This window comes from Macrobrachium rosenbergii, chromosome 27 (assembly GCF_040412425.1).
Source record: "Macrobrachium rosenbergii isolate ZJJX-2024 chromosome 27, ASM4041242v1, whole genome shotgun sequence".
Lineage (NCBI taxonomy): Eukaryota > Metazoa > Arthropoda > Malacostraca > Decapoda > Palaemonidae > Macrobrachium > Macrobrachium rosenbergii.
The window spans coordinates 22,857,169-22,882,008 of NC_089767.1; the positions used below are offsets into that span (position 1 = coordinate 22,857,169).

The 24,840-nt window shown below is 35.5% G+C and overlaps 1 protein-coding gene across 3 annotated transcripts in view; it reads left to right on the forward strand.

Annotated features, from left to right (window-relative positions):
- Positions 1–258: 258 nt before the first annotated feature.
- The window catches only part of LOC136853494 (vascular endothelial growth factor receptor kdr-like), a 43,417-nt gene continuing 18,835 nt past the window's right edge, over positions 259–24,840 (forward strand). Inside the window, exons 1-9 of one of the 3 annotated variants that reach the window (XM_067129147.1) lie at positions 259–554; positions 18,851–18,937; positions 19,499–19,734; positions 20,756–20,815; positions 20,956–21,055; positions 21,596–21,732; positions 23,267–23,396; positions 23,867–24,012; positions 24,266–24,431. In XM_067129147.1, the coding sequence (XP_066985248.1) occupies positions 23,905–24,012; positions 24,266–24,431 (274 nt within the window). In that variant the 5' untranslated portion in view covers positions 259–554; positions 18,851–18,937; positions 19,499–19,734; ... (3 more) ...; positions 23,267–23,396; positions 23,867–23,904. The remainder of the gene's footprint in view (positions 555–18,850; positions 18,938–19,498; positions 19,735–20,755; positions 20,816–20,955; positions 21,056–21,595; positions 21,733–23,266; positions 23,397–23,866; positions 24,013–24,265; positions 24,432–24,840) is intronic. The other 2 variants (XM_067129144.1, XM_067129146.1) reach the window with 2 other exon arrangements.

The following is a 24,840-nucleotide window of genomic DNA, read 5'->3' on the forward strand; positions in this document are numbered from 1 at the left end:
ATAAAGAATTTCGAACTCAAATAAAACTAACCCTAACTTTTATTAGACTACAGATTACTTATAAGCAACTTGTGGTAATCATCGTATTTCAGATATACAATAATGTTAGAAAATATAACATGATTAATACATCTTACACCCATTCACATTTGTTCCAAATAACGAAAAAATGCATGTTGGTCTAAGAGCGAACCGCGCGCGCGCGCCCGAGAGAGAGAGAGAGAGAGAGAGAGAGAGAGAGAGAGAGAGAGAGAGAGAGAGAACGAATAAACAACAGTCAGGGGTAGGATCGGCGCTTCATATAGATAAGAGAGCTGAGTATGCGTAGTGTGAAAGTCATTGCCCGTCACCACATACGCGTGTCAGACTCAGAGCTCCGTTCAGCAGCGTCCAAAGACATGCAGTTTTTCGCCCAGTTAGACCAACCGCTCTTGTGAGTGTTTTGTACAGTCTTATTAGACTGCGCGGAACTGTGAATCTAGGAAGTCAGGAGAGGAGAAGAGCGCTAGGGAAGCGGTTCAACGCCAAGGAAGAATTCCAGCATATGCTTTCTGGTAGGTAATGCCATTTTCGTAAAGAAAACGTTGTACGTTCGTATATATGCAAGAATAATGTGCAATACGAATGTGTGGGAATTGCCGAGTGTTCTATATAAAAACATAGAGAAATAAAAACAGAATTCAGTAAAAATTGCCTGGCCAAACCACACATCCCCTGACTGATGCATTCCTATGGCCACCAAGACTCGCCTAGAAAAACGCTTTTCTAAATACGCGTATTTATAGTGATAGATTTCTAAACGCCCCATCAGTCTCGGGTTGAAATGACATCATAGGCCTAATAAATTAGATAAAAATATGCGACTAATTCATTAATGTTTCCTAACAGCCATGCGTCTAATGTTCCAAAATGTTATGGATCCGTGTCCTTTATATATAAACACATTTAAATGAGATGAGTGTATGGTGTGAAAGTTGCCTTGGACGTACTACTTGTAAGCCTCCTGTGTAGTTGTATGAAGCAGCTGGTGTTGTAGAAGTTTTATGCACAGGGATTTAATGGCTTAAGTGAGAATGTGGCCGTGATCATTATCCTTTCGTTTATGTGGGTTATAAATATATATATATATATATATATATATATATATATATATATATATATATATATATATATACACATGCATATATATGTACATATATACATGCATACATAGAGTACATATATATATATAATATATATATAAACATATACATATATATATATATATATATATATATATATATATATATATATATATATATATATATATATATATATATATATATATATATATATGTGTGTGAGTCTGTAAACGTCAGTAAAATCTCGTTTTACTGTTCTACTGTGCACTATCAGTGTTCAAAATAATTTTACATTATTTTATGTAGGCAGAATTCTTTTATCATACGTGTGTGATGTGTTCATACAAATTCTGTTGGGTATTTCAAGGAGCCAAAGCAAATCTTCGAATAAATGTAGCGGCAGATTATTGAGATAAGGTCTTGCAAATAAGGTCGAATCAGAAATAATAATCATACAAGATCTGAACACCGAATAAAAATATGATAGTTACAGTGACCAAACTAAAAGGCTTCTCTTCTCTGTAGTTTTCGGCCAGTTTGATCATTTACGTTTTCCTTAATATAAATGTGGTTGACAAATGATTTACCCTAAGTTTGAAGTCTAAAAGACACCTGTCTTCAGATTTCAGCCTTATCTGCCTTTACACTGACGTCATACCACCATCACATCCGGCAATAAAATGCCATATGTCATCTAGTCTTAACGTTCGACCTTGTTCTGTTGTTTAAAATGTTGCGAGAGTACATGCTACGTGTGTTACCTACAATATTCAAGGGTTTTATTTATGCATTTGTTTATTTATTTATTTATTTATTTTTCTAGCGTCACAGCTCTGAGTCTTATCTGCAGGTCTTTGAAGAATAATTTTCAATGTCGTTGTGATTCGCTTGTGGCGTTGTCACCTCGTCATCCCTTTCGATGTCACTACTGCCTTAGATTTCCTAGCCTCTTTCTTTCTCTCTGCCGCTATAAATATCTGTCTATCTATCTATCTATCTATATCTATCTATCTATATATATATATATATATATATATATATATATATATATATATATATATATATATATTAGTATATATTTCATGCTGAACGCTATATAACAAATATTTACGTAACTGACTTCTTGGTAGAAGAAGATAAGGCGAAACTTTCAAGGGAGGTCACTTTGTGCTTCACAGCAAAAGTAGCGGATTCCCCCAAAATTTCTTATCGTTAACGTAAGCGCTTCCGCTAATCCTTGGCTTCCCGTCCTAGACCACAATCTATCTACTTCTGAATCTAGATAATCTGAGGTCTTGTTATTCTACTGTGGATAAAGTAATGACGTATACACCCCTACACTTCTTACGCTTTTTAAAGTCTATCATTCTTTGTGGTTGTCTTACAGCGTCGAAAATATAATATATGCTGAGAATAGACGTGACACTGCTGTGTGACTATTTTTTTTATAATTTTAAATTACTTGTGTTCTTTTGGCCACGGCAGAGTACTCGTAGTTCTTACACAGGAAACAGTCCTATCACAGAGATAACCACCAAAATGTCAGGGATATCTTTTTCTCTACTCACAAACAGATTTTTTTTTACTATCTGTGGTGAACCTTTGTTCTGGAAATTTATTTAACAATGGCTGCTCCAAATACAGGGTGGTGAAAATTGTTGCCAATTATTGTCGTTTCAGCAAAACTTAGTATTCTTCCATTTAATCAGGGGCGTCATTGGGGCGGGCGCTGGGGTCAACTGCCCCCTCAAGACTCAACTTGTCCCCCCAAGACCCAAGTTGCCCCCCCAAAAGCCTCAACTTGGCCCCCTCACCCCCAAGCCCCAAGAAGTAACGGCATGTTTTCTCTTTAAATGTGCAATCATAAATATATAAAATTTCTCTGAAATATTATGTTTCTTGATCTTTGTCTGTCTACTAGCTACCAGTGATGATGAGATAAAACATATAATAGTGGGAGTATATAATTTTTGCTGAAAAACCTTGCTCACGTGGCTTCAAAAACACATAAAATAGCTCAAAATAAAATTAAAAAAACTCAGCTGATTAGGCTCGCTTCGCCGGCCAAACTGTCTTTGGCCCCCCCAACAAAAATCTGAAATGACTCCCCTGCATTTAATACCAGGTGAACCATAGCTGGAGCATCAAATTTGTATTTACGATTATCAGTGGGACTTTATACTTGATATTCAGTCGGGAGGGGGTTTAAGTATACCTAAGCCTATTTCAAAACCATACCTACACTCTTTGCTGAACAGATTCACGGAAACAGCAACGGTTCTGGATAGAAGCAAAGGTCATAGTAATCTGCCATGTGTTGCAAGTGCAGGAAACATTTCCGCTGAGATGAAAATGCAACTCATTGCTGAAAGGAAATTAGCAGAACATAATGCTCTTCAATTCCACGACTCCTGCTCCGTCACAAAGCAAGTCCCTCAGAATAATTTTCATGCTTGAGTTTGGACAAAGTATAATGGTTACTCACAACAGCTGTTTCCTGTGACACTGGTCACGTCGGTATCTATGTTCAATCCGTCAAGCTTTTATCAGTATTATGTTGTTTTCTTGGACCTAGCAGAACATGTCTGGTTGCCAACCATGGCTTTTCCTAAAATCCAGTACATTTACCACTTCCCGGAATTCAAAAGCAAAGTTTTAGTATTGTCTGTCTCTTTTCTGAAATTCTGCTGCTTAGCCCTGCGTTTCCATTTAATTATTGTTAGATTAAAATGTGAAAGTATAGACCCATTATGCAGTGCAGGAGCTTCAGTGTGAATTATCCTGAGGTATTTCCCTCATAAAACTTCGCTGAAGAAATTAATGGGACGTTAGACTAAGGTCTAAATCATTTTAGTGGAACCCGTAACTATGAAAGACAACAGTTACACTAGAAGCATAGTCTAAATTATTATTACCTTTTTCGTGATAAGCACAGGCGCTACATTAATAATAGAGACAAACTATAGCGTCAAAATTCTTGACAACGGTCATTATTATTGCAAGGTTTATCGCTATCATCGCTGATGACCGGTGCTGAGTCACACGGACATTGTATCTAATGAAAATGTCACCCTTGGGAAAAAAATGTAAAATGTTTACGTTCTCTTGGAAACATTTCTCACAAACATGAAGTCGCAAAATTATTCTGAGAGGTTAAAAATGCATATAAGAAAACGCTTAACTTACTTAAAACTGGAACGGATGTGAACGTTATTCGATAGAGAAACTGGGTATACTATACTTCAGATATACTAGAGGCTATACTTATAACCTTATCAAATTCGACGGATTAAGGAGCATTGAAATATCGTTGGCTGTTGGACTTTTGCAGCACTCCTACAATTCACTAGAGAGAGAGAGAGAGAGAGAGAGAGAGAGAGAGAGAGAGAGAGAGAGAGAGAGAGAGAGAGAGAGAGAGAGAAATGAGCTGTTCATAGACTGTCTAAAAAAGGAAATAGAACTAATTAATTTTAGGATATCGCTGCTAATTCTTGGAGTTAACAGTCTTTGCTAATACCCCACTGCGATCACCGTCCAACTTAAATTGTTGCTCTTTGGTGTGGATGTAATATTGTTGTTTGAAGAGAATAAAAAAAGATGATGACAAACTTTGTTAATAATGAAGACTGGTATGTAAAATACTTAAAGAAAATATACATGAACCTAAGCTCCTTCTTCGACAAGCATTAATTCTTTTATGAGCTTTTAATATTTCGCTCGAAATGCCATGGATAAACCTTTTGGCTTTTGCAATTTTCGTTTACAGGATGATGAAGTAACCCATCGGAATATACTTTTGCCTATATTTTAACAATGAATATAGTGAATGACTAAATAACAATTAGATACTTAATGATCCACGTAAACAGGCAGCAAGTGGCATTAAACGACAAATATTTTTTGAGTGGTTCACATTTGTCAAATGTAAAAGACATCCTTTAGGCCTATGTCCCGCTTACCCGCTCATGTTCGACCTCTCCTCACGACGAAAAGAATACCTAGATAAAACTTAAAGATCAAGACATGAAACAAGTTTGGCTGCTGTTGTAGACCCAGATCACCGAAACATCTAATGTGCTTCCTTATGTATGTACAGTCACTCAAAAATGTTTTGCAACATGTTCCAGAAGTTTTCGTTCACCTAACAGTAATTTGTTCTTTTGATATTCACAAGGAAATGTAATTTTCTTATTCGATTTTAGTTATTAATCATACGGTTAACAATATAAAAAAAGAATGGTGAGTGAAAAATCCATATTACGAAAAATGACGAAACATTTTGAAAAATTTCACTTCAGATGATTGGGCAAAAGAGTCAAAGAAGAAACTATATCTCAAATCCAGATAAAAGCTTATAGACTAATAAATAATATTGAATAACCATCAATGAAATTATTTATAAATAAAAAAAGAAAGAATTCAACCATTATCGTTGTCAAAAACAGAAAAGAAAAAATCTCATAACGTCGTATGTTATCGTGTGACTCCACATTCAGGCAGGAAAAGTTTAAGCTGTCTCGTCACTTGCACCGATAAGATGGGCAATAGACTAAGCCGCACCACAATCAGTAGCTTGCATAAGACTAAGACTAATGTTTCTATTGTAGATATTGCTCGGCAGCTTAGCGTAAATAAAACAACCATGTATAGAGGATACAACAACAGAGAAACGAGAAACATGATAAATTCATTGTAAAAACTGGAGGACAACCCCATTGTTGCACTACTGTTAAAGATCATCATCGGATGATCACTTAAGGAGCTCCGCCTAACTCCTCCCTGACAACCGATTTTGATATAAAGAGAGAACGTTACGCTCTCCCTTCAAGTGGCTGCTCAAACCATCCGTAACAGGCTACATGAGACCAAGATATTATTTCATCATACTCCTGTCAAGAACACTTCATATCAGCGAAACACAAAGAATAGATGCTAGGGTTTGCATTATAATATATCCAGTGGCCGATGATTGCTGTACGAGTCATCTTTTGAGATGAGGAGGAGACATTTTCCACTGATGAGCATGGTAGTCTTCTTCACTGCTGGCATTTAGCATTAACTAAATTAATGTTGAACTTCTAGCTAATTTTAATTCTTTAGAAACTTAGATAATAAGAAATACAAACATAGGCGTTATATATTCAGTTAACTTCATAAGGGGCATCAAAATGATAGGCCTAAGTAGCAATGAAAGAAATGAGAAATTACACATGATAATGGCATTATATATATATATATATATATATATATATATATATATATATATATATATATATATATATATATATATGTATGTATGTATGTATGTATGTATGTATGTATGTGTGTGTGCGATTATATTCTATGTATTACAAAAATAGACGTGAAATCTGTTAGTCTAGTTCAGTATATTTTATACTAAGTTTCACTAGTTCACAATATACATAGGATTAGTCATTCAAAAATTTAATTAATAATAATGTGAAGCAAATCTTTACAAAAGTCGTATTTGTTGATGTTAATAAGACTAATAGTTCAACTTGTAACAGTCATAGGCCTATGTCTACAAAGTTCACACATATGAAGGAGATAAAACAACGATAGTGATGGCAGTTGGAGATGAAAATATTAAAGCATAAGAACAGCGATGACCTCTGAAGTATTATAGTAACATCCTTTAATTAAGTAAAATATGACAACAGTAAGCAGTATCAGAAAAAGCCCTGTTTAAGGGAAACTACAGGTAATTTCTCGGACCCACCACTAGTGTTCAGTTGTTTCACGCGCTTACAACTGAGTTGCCAAATAGCGCCAGATGTCGCTATTATAAGCTGTTTGTCCGAAAACTTTTGAAGTATGTTGCAAAACTTTTTTGAGTGATTGTACATATCAGCTCCTTGCCTAAACACTTGTTGTCACTGTCTTCACATTTCTTGTGGCAATTAGCTAAGATTTGTTCACCGGCTAATGCTCAGAGGGGATACCTCGCTTTCCTTTCCTAACCAAAAGTCCTTCGAAACATATTTTTCTTGCAGAGGGTGTGATTAATTATTAATAAAACGGGGGTTGTCACGAATACCTCCTGCCTTGAAGAAGCTATGCTGTTGGTCAAGAGTCTTGGTTTCTGAATTGCGTCACCGGCAACCATCCATTGATAGGTATGGTCCCAAGTTCAATTTCCGCTCAGGTCTGATAGATTTTCACGGGACTCGGTGAGCTAGGGATGGGGTCAGAGGAAGCAAAAGGGTTAGTCTGCAAGTCGTCGGTAGCCTATGTCTTCCCTCGCCAGATCTCTCACGGGTCTAGAGGTGCTGATCGTACATTATGCAAGTCCGGTTAGACCCTTGTATACCAAAGTGCAGTGACGTCTCCCATTCCTCAGCTCCTCATTAGACATTAGTGATCTGTAAACCTTTAAGTAGCTTTAGATTCAAACAGTACGGGATAAAACAATGATGGACTGAAACAAAACTAGCTGATAATTCTACTTGAATAGGCTGTATTGGCTATCTATATTAGAGCCCAGTATGTAGCCTATATATACAGTATAAAACAATGATGGATATATATATATATATATATATATATATATATATATATATATATATATATATATATATATATATATATATATATATATATATATATATATATATATATATATACATATATATAGACATATATATATATACATTTGTATTTATATATACATACATATGTATATATATACTGTATATTAGTCAAATATTTTTGGAAATGCCTCGTGATACCCAACTGTAAACTTGGTAAACGGATCAGTGGGTTCAGTCACACTATAATCGCAAACTGTTGACTGAACAGAGAAGGAACAATTTTATCCACGAAATTAAATTTTGGCAATAAACAGTTCGATTCTTTGTAGAAGTTTGTTTCATTTGCAGTTTATATTTTCTGTGCTTTTCAAATTAATTTTTATCATAAATTCTAGACGCCTAAAGGTAAATGTCCCGTTAGTCTCACATAAAACTGGTTACCAAAAACAAATGACATATTTCATTATTCTTATTGATACACAACACTAATTTGATGCATTTCTTTATTCTTTTTTATACACAACACTAATTTGATACATTATTTTATTATTTTTGGTACAGAGCACTAATTTTATACATTTTATTATTCTTTTTGATACACAACACTAATTTGATACATTTTAGTATTCTTTTTGATATACAACACTAAGTTGATACATTTTATTATTCTTTTTGATACACAACACTAATTTGATAAGTAGATAGAAAGCCTAAGTCGTCAACAGGTGAAAAAGAGGTTAGAGAAAGCACTTGCGTCTTCAGTGTATGGCTCAGGACCGTCACCTGTCTCAAATGCTTTGGACAACTTCCGGTGACCCAGAGTTGTCAATTCCGGCTCTTCCGCGTACGCTTTCGCCTGTGATGGATCGAACATCGCTTTCAAAAAGGCAGTTTTATCCATTGACCTGTTTTCTTTTTTGTCTCGTCAACTAAATTGAATTTTATCCTTTTTTCGCCTTGATCAAAAGGGTTTGATTAAGTTTTGCCACCTATCATTTTTCTTAACTAGGTGAAATTTGTTAATTTTCAAGCATGCATTATTTAAACTAGGGGGGGAATCATCAGTTGAATGAAGTCGAATCTGGTTGAGCACTGAGTTATATGAAGATGAACATTCTTTCTGTGGAAACTTTTAAAAAATATGTCGAAGATTTTCGATTTTCAGGTTTTGGAATAAACTCCAGTCTTACTGACATAGATACTACTGAATATAGTTTTGATGGGTTGCGTATCCTATAAATATAATAACATACATATACGAATGCCTATAAAGGAGAGAATACTAGATACAAATTGCGGAAACACATGGCATGAAAAGTCATACAAAATTGAAAAGTTGCATTTTAGCATCTCTGAAAGAATTCTGTTCGAATATAATTTCCACTGTGCTTGCCTCCGGCAGGGATACCATTAGATTTCGCCAAGGCAACTCTCGTAATGTAGGCCTACCTGGCTGGAATGACTTGGGTTTCTGGAGGAAATCATAGGTTGGGGTCTCTGGTGTCATTTTCTAAAACTAGGGTATAGTCAGTTTTGTAATAGGAAAGTTCTGCATACACATTCACGAGAAATGTTTATAACTTGGAGGCAAAATGGTAGCCCGAGGGAAGGACACTGCATTGCTAACGAGACAGGCGGGAGCGCAATTCAAACTTGCGCTTAAGCACTGCAGAATAAATGAAAAGCAACTAAGAGATGATGCAATGTCTAGAAAATTAAAATCTGGCGATTACCCTAGTCTTAGGAATGACATTCAATCCATAATTCCCAAAACTAAGAAGCTATGACAGAGAGTAAGAGAAATCGTCGGCGACGAGGCTATCACAAGAATGTGGGGCGATCACTTCAGCGCTATTCTTAATTGCATAAACGATCAAGACTCCCGAGGGGGTGTAGATAACCTCCTTACTGATAACATTCAGTTTCATTTCGCCGGTCGCATTAAACCAGGCGACATCAGCGATGCCATAAACAACTTACCTAATAATAAATCGCCCGGCTGCGATGGTCTTCCTGCAGAAGCTTTCAAATTCTGCCACCCAATAATTTACATTTTGCTAGCTGTCCTATTCAATGCGTGCATGATTTACCAGTTTCTCCCAGACTCCCTACGCTCAGTTTACTTAATACCATTGATCAAAAACAAGCTAATGGATGCAGCTGACCCTGGCAATTATCGCCCGGTTGCAATTACTACAATTGCGTCAAAGATACTTGGGTCTGTTCTTCTAGTGAGACGTCTCCCCTTTCTACGCACTACTGACAACCAGTTCGGATTTAAAGGAAACCACTCAACCAACACCTGAATCTACAGTAGCCTACATCCTGAAAGAATTGATGAACTATTACCCATCATCAGCCACTCCTGTTTTCCTATGTTTTGTATAGATGTGGGAAAAGCATTTGACAGAGTAAACTATCGGGAGCTGCACAAAAGAGGCACACCTTTATATCTAGCTGGCATTTTATATTGCTGGTTCTCCTCACAACAATTCTGTGTCAAATGGGATAACGCATTGTCGTACACTTCGGCTCCCTAAACGGGCTCCGGCAAGGGGACATTCTCTCTCCATACCTACCTGTTTAATACGCACACAGATCCCCTGAATGTCAAACTGAATTCACTTCCAATCGGATGCACTGTCAACGAAACGAATCCAGGCAAAAAAAAAAGTCACAGGTAAAAAGCCATGGGAAAAAAAGTCAAATTAACCTTTCAGGTGTAACAGTCTGTATTTCCCCCCTGTCCGAAATTCCCCCCAGGGGAAATATGGCCCAGGATATATTTCCCCCTGCGGGAATTGAACGACATTTGTAGCTTCATGATTATATATACCTATATATATTATGTATACAAGAACAGAAAAAGTAAACTTTACTTACGATATCTGTAAAAGTAACAAATCTGTTGACACACTACGATTCTGCTACCTTGGGGTCTGAGTGTACCCCATGTACTATATCTCAGCGAGAAGCAGTAACGACGTAGACTCAGTCGGAGTAGCAAAGGATGAGAGTCCAGTCCAGAAAAGGAAACTACACAACATGATGTGATTATAGTGCCAACTGGTGCCGAGATACAAGAACGTTTTCCAACCATGGGGTACAACTGTACCCCCAGGTGGTACTGCAGGGCTATAGAAAGAACTGTTTTGCTGTGCCGGGACTCTCAATGTGGCCGCCCGAGCTCACACCATAGAGCGTCAAAAACATTGAGTGGCTGATCTTCCTGCCGAGCGTATGACCTCGGGAGGCCATATTGAAAGTCTCGGTCCAGCACACAGTACTCTACTGTAGAGATTAAGCACTAAGGCAGCTTTGCTTTTTTTCACCTCTTGTTTAATTGTTGTAAGATATGTTATTTTTTACAGGTTAATTAAACATCACTGTAAAATATATTCAGAAATATTTCTATTTCTGAGGTGTATTGTAGTTGCAGTTAATAATTTTGTCTTCTAATCTGTAATCTCATATATTTGAAAGTTAAATATACTCTGATTAGAAAAATTCAGTCCCTTTTTAAGCAGTCAGTATTCATTATGCTAAAAAATAACTATAAATAAAAATAACAAAAAAAGAAAGCGCCTAAAATTTTTATATGAAGTACAGAATTTTGCATAAAAGAATCATGTACTTTAATCAGTATGTTTCTGAATTAATTTTCACTTGTGAAAGATTTTGAAAATATATAGATTGCAGCGCATACCTACCATGCTCGGCATCTTGTAAACAAAACCGACGAAAGTTAAAGCTAGCAGTCATTTCTTTGGAATGATACTGAGAAAGAATTGTTAAATAAAGATGTCATAAAGTAATTTTGAATTGTTTGGGATAATGAATAATAAAAATACATGCAGAATCCGTAGCCAAGGGGCCTAAGTGGCCCTTAATAAAGTCACAGAAGAAAAGTCACATTAGTTTATGGTGGCAATTTTACAGTAATAAAACAGAAAACGTTTTGCATCTTTCCTAAATAGTGACCCCCAAAAGCTTTCGAGGGCCGTTATCTAGGACTAGTATTTCTGGGGGTTGTTGCCTCTATGATATTTACAGCCTTTTTTTTTTTGTTTTTAGGGTAATCCCCACGGCCTTGTACTAAACACGCTGCAAAGGTGGATACATACCGGGGGAAAACCTTTGGGGGTCACTATGTAGGAAAGATTAATGTGACTTTTTTTTTTTCTTTTACATGGGTTCGGGGCCTAGCACTTGCTAGCTTAAGATTCTTTTCCTTTCTGTTACCATTCTTAAAGGCTACTTTTTCTTGCCGTGATGGTTCGACTACTTTTGTCATAGAGAAATTATTTTTATACATTCGAAAACAAGTTGTACTTAGAGAAAGGTTTAAATGATAGGTAGCACCTTGCCAAATGAATAATTTGATGGTATAGGTCTAGCCCAGGCTACCAAATTTCATTCTCTTGCTATTACGAATTTTAAGTATGAGACATAAGGTTCGATGATAACATACATTTAAAAAAGAACGAATATTTTTCATGTTGATAAGAGTAATAGCAGTTTTCTAGGATTTGGTGAAGTCGCCCTAAAATACTCATAACAACATGTTTAAAAGACGAGACTTGTCGATACAACCAGTATCCTGCACACCTTACTACTAAACCTTTTCAATATCGGACAAGCTCGCTTTTACTTATATGATGTGGCATATATAAGATGAATGATGTTGCGATTTCAAAACTGAAGTCGCCATTGCATTATGTGCTACAATACCACGCTAAAAGTATGACATTTTGACACAGAAAGGATTTGCTACAAATAAAAATAACAGCTGTTTTTATTTAGAATGCAACAATAGGAGTTTTCTACGTTTGGTCGCGTCGTCCTGAAACATTCTCCCCAAGTGTGCCGTTTTGGAATTTCGTTGAGAAACCACGAATGGTGATGTGCATTTCTGTAAACAACTCAAACGCTGCCTTTGATGTCTAAAGCTGGAAAAAAATGGTGGCACAGACAGTATCCTAAACGTCTACATACTGCCGGACTTTCACTATAGCCGCCCGAGGCTACACGCTCGGCAGGGAGATCGCCACTCCATGTTATTGACGCTCTATGCTTCCAACGTGGACGGAGACAGAGAGAAATTCTAGCTTACCTGGCACAGGGGACACGTCCTGCGATGACCCATCTCTGATGAAGCCTTTGCCTCCGCCATTGACTCTTATTCTCGCTTTTTAAATTTCCTTTTTTGCACGATTCCTGTTCCTTTATCAAAAGAAGTACAAAATTAAAGCCTCCTGAATAAGATATTAAAAACTAATGATTAGCTCTGAATTTTAGCTGAATTTGGTATAGAAATTCTTTATACGTTGAAACCACTCGGGTAAAGATAGCTAGTGATCGTCGAGGTTTTATATCACTAAATGCGGTATCTCATCCACAGCAAATTCCTAACCTTCATCATTTTTAGATTGCTCTACTCAGATTACCGGAGTGAGCAACTGACCATGAATTATTATAGTCGTTGAAGGTTGAACCCTCTCAGAAATTGTTGGATACTCTTTAAGCTACATAGTCTAGACTCTAGAATCCACAGGTCCAAAATCTGCCCATTTAACTGTTTCACTTCTAGGGTGTTTTTGGTTAAATAGAACCAAAATTCGAAACATTTAAAAAAAATTGCGTATTTTCACATGGCGCTATGATATCAACGCCATGTGAAAATCCGCAATTTTAAATTTTTTTTAAGTGTTTCGTATTTTGTTTTTATTTAACCAAAACACCCAAAAGGTGAAATGGTAAACGGGCAGATTTTGGATCTACGGGCTCTAAACTATGTAACTTAAAGGGTATCCAACAATTTCTGGGAGAGTTCATCGATTATGATCATAATTTTATGCTAATTTTGATTAGTTGTGCATGAATATATATGTATTTTGATGTATGATGAATTCAGTGGTTTTATTTATTTCACCGTAAAACTAATATATAATATTGTAAATTAAATAAATGCTGATTTTTTCATTTTGAAAGAAAACTAGATAATTGCATTTGCTCTATATTTTTCCGTAAAGAGACAATAATAAAACCATAATGTTTTGAGATTTCAGTTTCCTGTGATATATTTCATATATAACGAGCTACATGAAGGAGTAAACGGGTGCGGTAAAAAAAAATGTCAGCAGCGATCTTGTAGTCAGCTAGACGAACATCAGACTGAGAGGCAGCATTACACGTCCTTCCCCTAACCCCCTCCCCCACTCACGGGACTTTTTGTAATTTTTTTATTTTTTATTTTTGAAATCTATAGAATCAAAATCTCTTTGTTTACCATTATGATCTCGGTGGCTTTGAAATACTAGAGACAAAGTTCATCATTTCAGTACGTATTTGATATATAGGCCTATTCATAATTTCTTTTGACTTTACAATTTATCTTATAATTCTTAACAAGTTACCCGTCAATCCAGAGTGCGAAATAAAAATCAGTGATTATCGTCTAATGTGCAAAAAAAAAAAAAAAGTCCTTTTAACGAGGATATTGATAAGCAGGAAAAAACCTCTTGTTCGTTTACTATCTCTCTCACATCTGGAAAAAGAAATTCTTGATCAGCAAGTCCAATGCCCATCGTATGAAAAAAAATAGGAGTAGTATTTTAGCAATTTGAAATAAAACAAATACTAACAGAAAATAGAGAAAGGAACCATATTTAGTGTCTCACAAGTTTTCCTCTTCATGAAAAGTCTAAAAAGTTTTCAGCCTCTACTTCAGAATGACCCTCCTCCTCCTCCTCAAATATGTCTATTAATTATCGTGGCATTAAAGAGCCGCTACACCAAATAAACTGCAAATCGTCGTCGACTTGCATCAGCCATGTCAATTAGGAGGGGGCATATCAGGATGCTGTCCATTTGCCTTGTTCCTTATTCTGTTAATGACGTCTGGCATGGAGGTAACAAACTCATAGGTAATTCTACATATTAGCTCCGCGCTTGTTTTTACCTTTTCAACTAGTTTTTTCTACACTTTTAGGGGTTCTGATACTGACGGTGCATCTGTTTGTTGTCGGCCAAATGGAATGTCCCTTCGCCGTGTTTAGTACTGGCCCAGGGGCGGGGGCGGGGGGTGGCGGTTGGGTATCCATACGTTAACAAGTTATTGCACTTGCCGGACGGGATATGAACCGTTCAAAACAGACGTACCCGTGCTCTGTCTTGTGAAGATCGCGTATGGAAACCCCTTGTTGGATGGACTTCGGGGTTAATTACAGGTTAATTAGACTCGAGCGCCAAAAATGAAAGGTAAATTCATAATTAGCAACCAAAAAACTGTAGAAAAAGTCAAGTTATAGTGCCGTCGGCGACGCGGAGCTACCCTACAGTTCTACCAACTCATATATCAAGGAAAGAATCCCTGATGGTGGGATGAAGCGCTGTAGGAATATTTTATGCCTTAGCTTGCTTGCTTACCGATGTTTCATTAAAATTTCTGTATACACGAGGCAAGTGAAATGGTCAAGTTCAAGGATTGTTTTTTCCTATATATATGGTGTTTTTCCAAGGTTTCTGAATGTACCTAAAAATTGTCGATACTTTTTCAAAAGTCTTAATGGCAATAATTTCCCCTTTCTGACAAAAGCGCTAGCTTTATCACACCCTGTATAAGCATGTAAGGATGTCAATGCATCGCACATTTCAATCCCAGTTTTTTGAGAAACTTTTTTCACATCAACAAGATGCCTCTGGTTACTTGCTCCATTGTCAAATAAAACAGTTTGTTTTTATTCTCTGTGAAAACTCCACAAGAAGAACGATTTACTAATATCAGTCAGGTGCAGAATTATTCTCGTGTCAGCCTCTTCTTGTGAGGAATGCAACCCAGAATTTTGCTCTACCTTCATACTGACACCATCAATACTACTATGTAGTTATCCACTGATTAGTTTTAATTTATGATTATTAATTTTTATTAACATTTTTACATCTATTTCTCTTATTTCAATCATAAACTCATTTTCATTTGTGTTATTATTTATTTTCTATATATTTTATCAACTTTGTTATACAGTTCTTTTTATTTATTCATTAGTTTGACTTAAATGTATTGATTTATTATATTTTATATATTTATGTATTACTTTATTTGTAGATTTTTTGTTTCAATTTTACATTCATAATTTTGATTTAACTTCTTATCTTCTTTTGGTTTAGTTTATATTTGTTTACTTATTTCATTATTTTTCTGTTTTTTTTATGTTTGCTATGTATTAATTTCGTTTTTTGAATTAAATTTAACTATTGTATTTATTTACCTATTTTGTTTATTCATTCATGAATATTTAAAATTTTATCTATATCTATGTGTCCATTTATTTATTTATTACTGTTTGTTACGTATATCTATTCAAATTCATCTGTTTTTATTTATTTTTGTTCTGGTGAATTGGAATTGAAGTCATTGTTATTTATATACAATGAGTAAAGTGAAACTGTGAAATCCTAATTCACTAGTCATATACGTATGTTAGGTTATAACAATAACGTCTTTTTTTCATGAAACATCTTTAATTCTCAACGAAAGCCACTCTTCGAACAGTCTCTCCTGAACTCTAAGTGGTAATGTACTGCAGTCTCAGGTCATTGTGACTTTGTAGACTATCGGAGGTTAATATAGCTACACAAAAACGATTTATTTTTCTCTGATAAAATCATAAATTCGAGTGGCTCAGTCAGACGTCGAATATTCGGATCAACCGAATAGGCCTATGCTTAAAGTGTGCACTGGCCTTGAAAAGAGGGACCTACTTCTAAATCAACTTCAAGTAATAAGACCCCCAGTTGGTAGTAAAATAAACAGGCACATAGAACATAAACTAAAGCTAATTCACACACAGTCTTCAAGTATCTTCACATGACAACAACTACTTTTTGCTGAGTGACTGTTTTCCAAAAATCGTCAGAATTCTTTTCTGCTACTAGCAGTAAAAGTACGTGGTAAAACTAGGCCTACTGGTAGTTGTAGTTTCCTAGTATGAATGAAAATTGTGGAAAAACAAACTTCCTATCAAAGAGATAGAAAAGGTAGAGAGAGAGAGAGAAAAAAATTCTGATGGAAAGATATCGTTGCGTTACCACATCCATATCTGAGACAATCAAACAGCCATTCACCTCAATTAATCCAATGGCATGAGGGAGAGTGTGACGAATTGTTATTGCTTCTGCTATTCCCTCAGCTTTTGATCATTTTTTGTCCGACTCGGACTCATTTTTAAGCCTACGATGTATTTACCTGAATTTATTTACTTATTTATTTTTAATATTCTTAGCGTGTTGCACACTGATATCTATTCTTGATGAGTTGCTATTCAGGAGGCAATGACGCGCTCATAAAGCTGCCATTTTACCACTCCTATTATTTCCTGAAAGTTTGGAAATATATTGTGTTTGTTATGTGAAAAATGGAGTAGTGAGCATATTTCACACTTTCCTAGTCTCTCCCTCCCTTTGATCCTTTAATCTGGTGCCTATCAATCATCCTGCGAATGTGTGAACTTGTAGTCTATCAATACTAATTTTCCATCAAGACTGGTGAATTTCTGTTGTTTTATTCTCATCACCTTTATTTTCAATCTTATTTTTCACGATTGCATTCTGTATTCATTTGCGTACAATATCTCCAATCCATATTTGGAGATACAGTACTGTACAGAAAAGACAAAGACAAACTGAAGGTCTTATTAGGCATTCGACAAAACCTTAGTTTCGTTTTCTTTCCGTCCATCCCATTCTCTCTTTGCAACACGTAGAATATTTCTCCTCCTAATTTCTCTTCTTCATTCTAACATGAAGACAGGTATTTATAAGTTCACATGTGTATAACCAAATACAATTTAATACACAAAGCGCAATTTAATGCAATTTAATAAGCACAAGAAAGGATGTCAACGAACCATCAACGCTCATAAGCAAACAAAGCCAAAGACGAACGAATTCAAAAGAAAACAGCCGTACGTGTTGCTCGGAAACGTTTCCAACCGCAGCCGTTGTCAGCTTTGCCGATCAGACTGGGGTGTTTTTTTTCTCTGATATATCTAGATTTATTATTTCTATACTCCGGTACGAAAGCAGCGTCAACAATGAAATAAAAGTCTTCAAACTGTAGTTCAAGACTCGTAAAGCACGTATGACTAAAGATCTTGAACCTTTAGTCTGCTCAGTGGTCTGGTTAAAGTATTTTATATAATAATAATAATAATAATAATAATAATAATAATAATAATAATAATAATAATAATAATAATAATAATAATTTAACTCGAAAACAGATTCCACCACTCAAGGCTTTTCGAAGGGAAGCCAGAGCTCGTCTCCATTTCCTGCCTCCAACGCCCATGTTCATACTTTACTGGCTTGTGGTTAAAGCCATTGTGTAGAAATTTTCCACAGTATAAGCGGCTCCCCACGCCTGCAGAAAAGGCTCATGGAACCTGCTGAATCTTGGGTTGTTTTCAAAGCTTTCAAGATGAGAAAGGAGAACCATTTTCATTATTGCGTACTTGTATATGAAGGGCGAATAAATTTACTATTAGATAAATGGATCCGTAAGTACAAAAGGTGTAGACGAAGCATAGAAGAGAAACGCAAAAAAAAAGAAGAAGAAAATAGGGTTTATTTCTTGTAATGACATTGTTGTTTTGTAATTGAAAATACGCAAGAACTCTGAACTTGTATATGCATCACATCGTTCATTTTCTTACAAAAACGTTGGAGGTTATTTCTTTGCACGATTTAACGAGGAAAGTAAAAAAAAAAAAGACTTCTTCATAATCAAAACTTCATAATGTCCTTAGGACTACGGGATCATGTCAAGATTATAGCGAACCCAACAACTCCATGTCAAGAACAGCGAACCCAATGATCCCCGTGTAGAGAATGGCCAACCCTTTCCGGTCCGAACTATATAGTCCACATGAGGGCTAGTACTAAACACGGCGAAACAGTGATTCATCTACACTGTTTCGCCTTGTTTATTACTAGCCCCTAGGGAATCAAATGTCTGGCACCAAAGTGTTCATGTGTCTCGAACAGCGAACCCGATTATTCCCATGTAAAGAATAACGAACCTAATAATCTCCTTGTAAAGAATAGCGAACCCTGCTGCGATTGGGTTCGCTAATCTTGACTTGATCCGGACTAAATTATTCTTTATTTATTTTACAGGTTCTCCATGGTGAAAAAACGATCCCTACTTCAGAATGAGGGAACTGGAAATCTTCATTTTATTGCTTGTTGGGTCAAGTTTCACAGGTAAGACCCAGATATGAATGTTCTTATCTTCTGTTTTATAAATAAATTCGGAAGCTACGTTGACCAGTAAAATCCAAAAGATCTTTTGTTTATCAGTGGCACTTTCAAATGGCTTTGTTAGCTGTTTACGGTTGGTGGGGAAAGGCAGGGATGGATAAAAAAGTCATTATGCCTAAGGACGCCTTCCCTGAAAATGATTACTGTAACTTGAATCTGTCATTGATCAGCTTTAACACTTCTGATTAACCGGTATTGTTGCTAAGGGTTACAGTAGTGGTTAATTTATTAAATTATGTTTCTCTTTGAATTCTGCACACAGGTTAATTCCCTTCTGATTATAGTCCCCACTCTGAAAAACTATACAATATGTAGTACCCATTCCCATAATTATGATTGTGGATTACTGGCTAATTACAGTACTCACCTTCAGAAACTATAGGCCTACAATATACAGTCCCTTTTCTCATGATTATGATTGTGGAGTACTGGGTTTATGCATTGCAAAAAAGCTTCCAATGGAAGGAAAAAACTAAATTATATAAAGTACCCTTCTTTCTCAAGATTACAGTTGTGCTGTGCTGGATAGTTGCACTTCAAAAAAGCCGCCAGTGGAAAGACCCATAGAAACGCCGTAAAGCAACCAACTCCTTTTCATTTCAGCAGTCCGAGGTCAGACGGGCGTCAAGCCTCCGAGAACCAAACAGGAGAAAGAGCTTTTTGCACATGAAAATGCGACGTTGGTTTGTGAGGGAGACAAGAAACTCGTCTGGACGTTAAAGTATCACGACCGTGAAATTGTGAGTCTCCTTTCTCTTCGGCAGAGCTGCGCATGCGCACGCGCCCTGTCGTAATGGTTACGTTCACTGTGGGTCAAAAGGACAAGTGGCACGTTTTAAAAACGGAGCTTGTCTTTTACTGGCTAACTCTTTTGACAGCACTCGTACTGTTTTACAATACACACAGTTTACTTGTAAATATGTGAGTCTTTCTTCGTTAGACCGCGCGCATGCGTACAGTAATAGTGTTCTCGCTCACTGTGGGTCAAGGATAAGTGGCACATTTTAAAAACGGATCATGGCTTTTAATAGCTAACTTTCTTGACATCATTTTTATTGTTTTACGTAATTATTGTTTTACATTACACATTGTTTACTTGTAAATCAGCTTTATATTATACTTCGTTATTTTAATCGGTACCGTAAATTTGACCTAACTTTAAATGAAAGGCAGGAAAAGCCATAAAACCTGTGATGGTTTTAATTCACACATTTATTTATTTATTGTATATCAGCAATACTGGGATTGATAGGTTTAGTAACTGCTGTAGAGTTCAGAATTCTCTTCCACATTCCTTTTTTCTTCCAGGTTATATATGTTCTTTTGTCTTTTTTTCCCCTTCTTCTTCTTCTTCTTGTTACCATCAGACCTAGATTAGATGCGGGCATTATTCTGACCTCCAAAATGTGGAAGGAACCATGACGTATATCATGATGCTTTACAAATATCTGTCTCTGGCAGCTTCTCCATTCTCTGGAGGGACTAATCAAATAATGTTTCACATAAATAAGACGTTATCTATATTATTCTATATAAACCTGACCCACCCTCCTTTTCACTTCTCATTCCAATAATTTTGTCTTAGTCTCTTCCCCAGAAGCTATGAGTTGTCAATATGCAAAAAAAAAAAAAAAAAAATTGCTCTCATAAGGTACTTCTTCAAGAAAATTGCTCTTTCTGTGGTATTGCTTCAGAAGTATTTGTTTCAGTTTCTTATAACTTAAGAAGTTTTGAATGCATTGTTTGTCTTCTGTATTTCAGAAACTCCAAGAAAAGATCCAACATGATAAAGTTGGCGAAACCCACGTGTCCAAATTACAGGTATGAGACGTATCCCGGACATGTTTATTAGGTAAACAATAGTTAGAGACAAGTTCTGATACATGTTAAATTTAGCGCAAAGACAGAGATGGATACATTTCAGATGACCACTGAATGACCTTCAGCCTATTACATTTCAGCTAGACAGCACTGACAGCCAGGGTCATTACTACTGTCATTATGAGAACACTAGCCTTAGTGACCTAGGGGCATCGGCCGGTACTTATGTCTACCTTTTTTGTAAGTATCAATTCTTCCCTTAACAACTTCCCTTATAACTTTCTTTGGCTACAAGATCACACTGCCATAGATATCTACTTTGCTCAATTCACAAGTCTCATTGACACGTATAAGTTTTTTTTTAAGGAAATGTTTATGATCGTTAATTAACTTCAGATATCCTTTCTTTCAGCAGTAATTATCTTTTATTTCATCACGGCACTCTTTCCTGTATGGTAGAGGGTCGTCAGTGCATCTCTCGTGGTCAACTGTAGGCATTTCCTAACTGCACCCACTTTTTAGCCTTTTACTTTACCTCTGTTCCAGCTTCCTTTCCCCCATCTTATTGTCCATCCACTCCAACTCCCTTCGTTTCACTGTCCAAGGCACTGACTGGGCTGAAAACGCCGCAGTGCTGGGCTTCATAGCCAAATTTTCATAAATTTTGGTAAAATCTGGGCACTTTTCCAGTTAAGCCTTGATAGTGAAATTCACAATTAAACCGAAATCCTCAAATTCAGTAATTATTCTTGATGAAGTCGACTATGCTTTTCTCTGCAGCTCAATACAATGAGTTTGCTGAACTGGAAGTCAGTGAGAAAGATGCCCAAATAAGAGGGAAAGAGGGCGATCAAGTTGTACTGGATTGCAGACCTACCCACCCCAATCTCACAGTTGTTGTTGAACATGATGGAAAGGTAAGGAATGGAATTGTTTGTAATCTTTCATGTTTTACTTCACGCTAATCTTTGATTTTATGATCAACAACCTAAGTTTTTTTTTTTTTATAAGTTTTATCCGTATTCTTTGGAATTTAAATTATGACATGAACTTTCACTTCATCAGTTAACTTATAAATTATAACCGCTAATTGCCATTTTTAGCCTAGAGACTGCAAAACACATATTTTGTGATTCGTAGTTGATATGTATCCATATCGTTCTACTTGTACATGAATTTTAACCAGTAACATATACCAAATAACTTATAGTTTTTAACTTTTAAGCCAAAAGATATAACCTTCATTTCAACCCATAAAATCTATGGTAATTAGAATTTTGAATCATGGTATTTAAAATGATTAATTGTGACACTGAACCGCTGGGCAGTGAAAAATCACTTCAACATGAACCTATACAGTTTCAGCATAGATATGTAACTTTAAACTGTTAAGGGTTTTATCCTTTGAACTTTGACCTGTTATATTTAATTGTGAGACATGAATTATAATCTTTAATGCGTCATAAAATCTACAACATTTAACCAGCGAAAATACCCAGTCCTAAACCTATACCTTAATACTTTATTAGCCTATGAGCCACAACATATGACATTTAATCCTCAGTCAGTGAAACATGACTTAATTTTGCCCTTTGGCTTATAACGGACAATACATAACCTTTACCTGATGTCTACATTAACCTATGATTAACAGGCTGTTCTTTGACATTGAACCTTTGTCGTTTATGCTTTGTCCTCAACTTATTAACTACAACTTATAATTTACCAACAGCTTGATCCATTAACCTTTAAATTCATCAGCTTTTACAGTTTTAACCGTTAACCTCTAATTAATCTTTAACTTTCGCTTTTTCACGGTTAAATTTCAGCTTTAACTAATAACACTTAAAAATTTAAATTTGACATTTTACTTGTAATACAGTAATTGCTTTTAACTTTAACATCGTATATTTAACTTCCAGTTCTCAGTCTTAACCTTTCCTGTTAAATTTATAACTCTTAATGAATTATCAATTTACTCTTATCTTGCAAAATTTAACATTGCGGCCTTTAACTATATGCCTTTAAACTTTACATCTTACGTTTTAACCATAATTGCTAACACTTCATATTTAAACAAAAGCTTGTAAATTTTAACCCCGAACTTCACCTTAACCTTTTCAGTTAACCTTGTAACTTTTGACAGCTCATCAATTTACTCTTATCTTTCAAATTTTAAAATTTTAGTCTTTAACTATATACCTTTAAACTGTAATGCTAACAATTCATTTTAATTTAAAGTTTTTAAAATTTGCTTTTAACCTTTAGTGTCAAGATGTTTCTTGAACCATAAATACTTTAAAATTTAACGTTCAAGTTTGTAACATTTATCGCAAAGATTTTACGTTAAAATAAATTATTAACACTGAAGTTTATAAACCTTCAACTTCTGACCTTCAAATCCTACTCAATAACTTCAGTGCCGAAAGTCACTTGTTATCTTCATTTTAGGAAATCCACCAAGGTCCTTTGGAGGACCCCAGGGTGGGCTTCGTTCTCCGAAACCTGACGAAGGAACACAGGGGGGACTATCTGTGCAAAATTCACGAAGAAGAAGGGAAGAAGGAATTCAAAGTGGAAGGTGAGGATTTCACCCTTGCAATCACGAACTGGTTTCATTTACATTTCTTTTATATACATATATATATATATATATATATATATATATATATATATATATATATATATATATATATATAATCTTAAATATAAATATAATATACATATATATACACATATCTATGTATACACACACACATGTATATAATATATATATATATATATATATATATATATATATATATATATATATATATATATATATATATATATATATATATATATATATATATACATACATACATACGTGTGTGTGTATGGATTTTGCAGTGCTATATAACTGAAGGCACAATTCAACTTTTGAGTGACATCTCTCCGGATAAATGAATCTGTCTAAACTTTGAGTGAAATAAGCGAACAAAAGAAACTACACTGAAGAAAGATAATTTATCACTTTCAAAAATCACTACAATGTATCTAAAATTTATTCAGTTCTGGGACCTCCGAAACGGCCGTGGCTGAACATCAGCATGAACACATATCCAGTGGTGGGTTACGACATGGAACTCCACTGCAGAATTTTAGATAACTACCACACGGAACCCACTTTCACCTGGATTCAGCCCGTGAGAGATACCGTGAGTATTCAGAGAGAGAGAGAGAGAGAGAGAGAGAGAGAGAGAGAGAGAGATTATTCTCTCGTTTTTTGTTACATGCTATTCTCTTCCTATGATCGATGAAAACCAAATATATATATATATATATATATATATATATATATATATATATATATATATATATATATATATATATATATATAGTCCTATGAACGACGAAAGCCATGTTGATATATATATATGTATACATACAGTATAATTTTTACTCTTCCAGAGGACTAGTCAGACAACAAAACACCACCCTCTTCAGTCACACATGTTTTACACGAATTACCTTCGCGTCAGAAACGTCACACTGAAGGACAGCGGGACATACAATTGCGTAGTTAACATTCAAGGAATGCATTCCACAAATATGTCGTCATACATAATAATTAAAGGTTAGCGTTTCTCCATTCAGTCTATTTCGAACTAATGTATCTTTGTAAAGTAGTTTTGTCTGTTAAATATCCACGATTATATCAATAAATGAATTGTATTTTTTGTAAAGGTTCAAAGCGGACTTTCTAACACCTGAACGGTGTTGAATTGTTCCCAATCAGAGTTTATGTAAACGCTGAAGTAGGATCACAGTTCGGGTGTTAGAAAGTCTGTTTTTAACTTTTGCAAATGACACAGTTTATTGATATAATTGTTGATTTTCTGTGTGTAACAATTTAATCAAGGAATTGGGTATCTTGCTTGCGTGAAATACTTGCACGTGTGTGTGAAGGAAAGCTGTCGGTCTATTAAAATATCAGTCTCTAAACAACTGGTCTACTAAACGTTTCACTAAAGAGATTCGTCTTT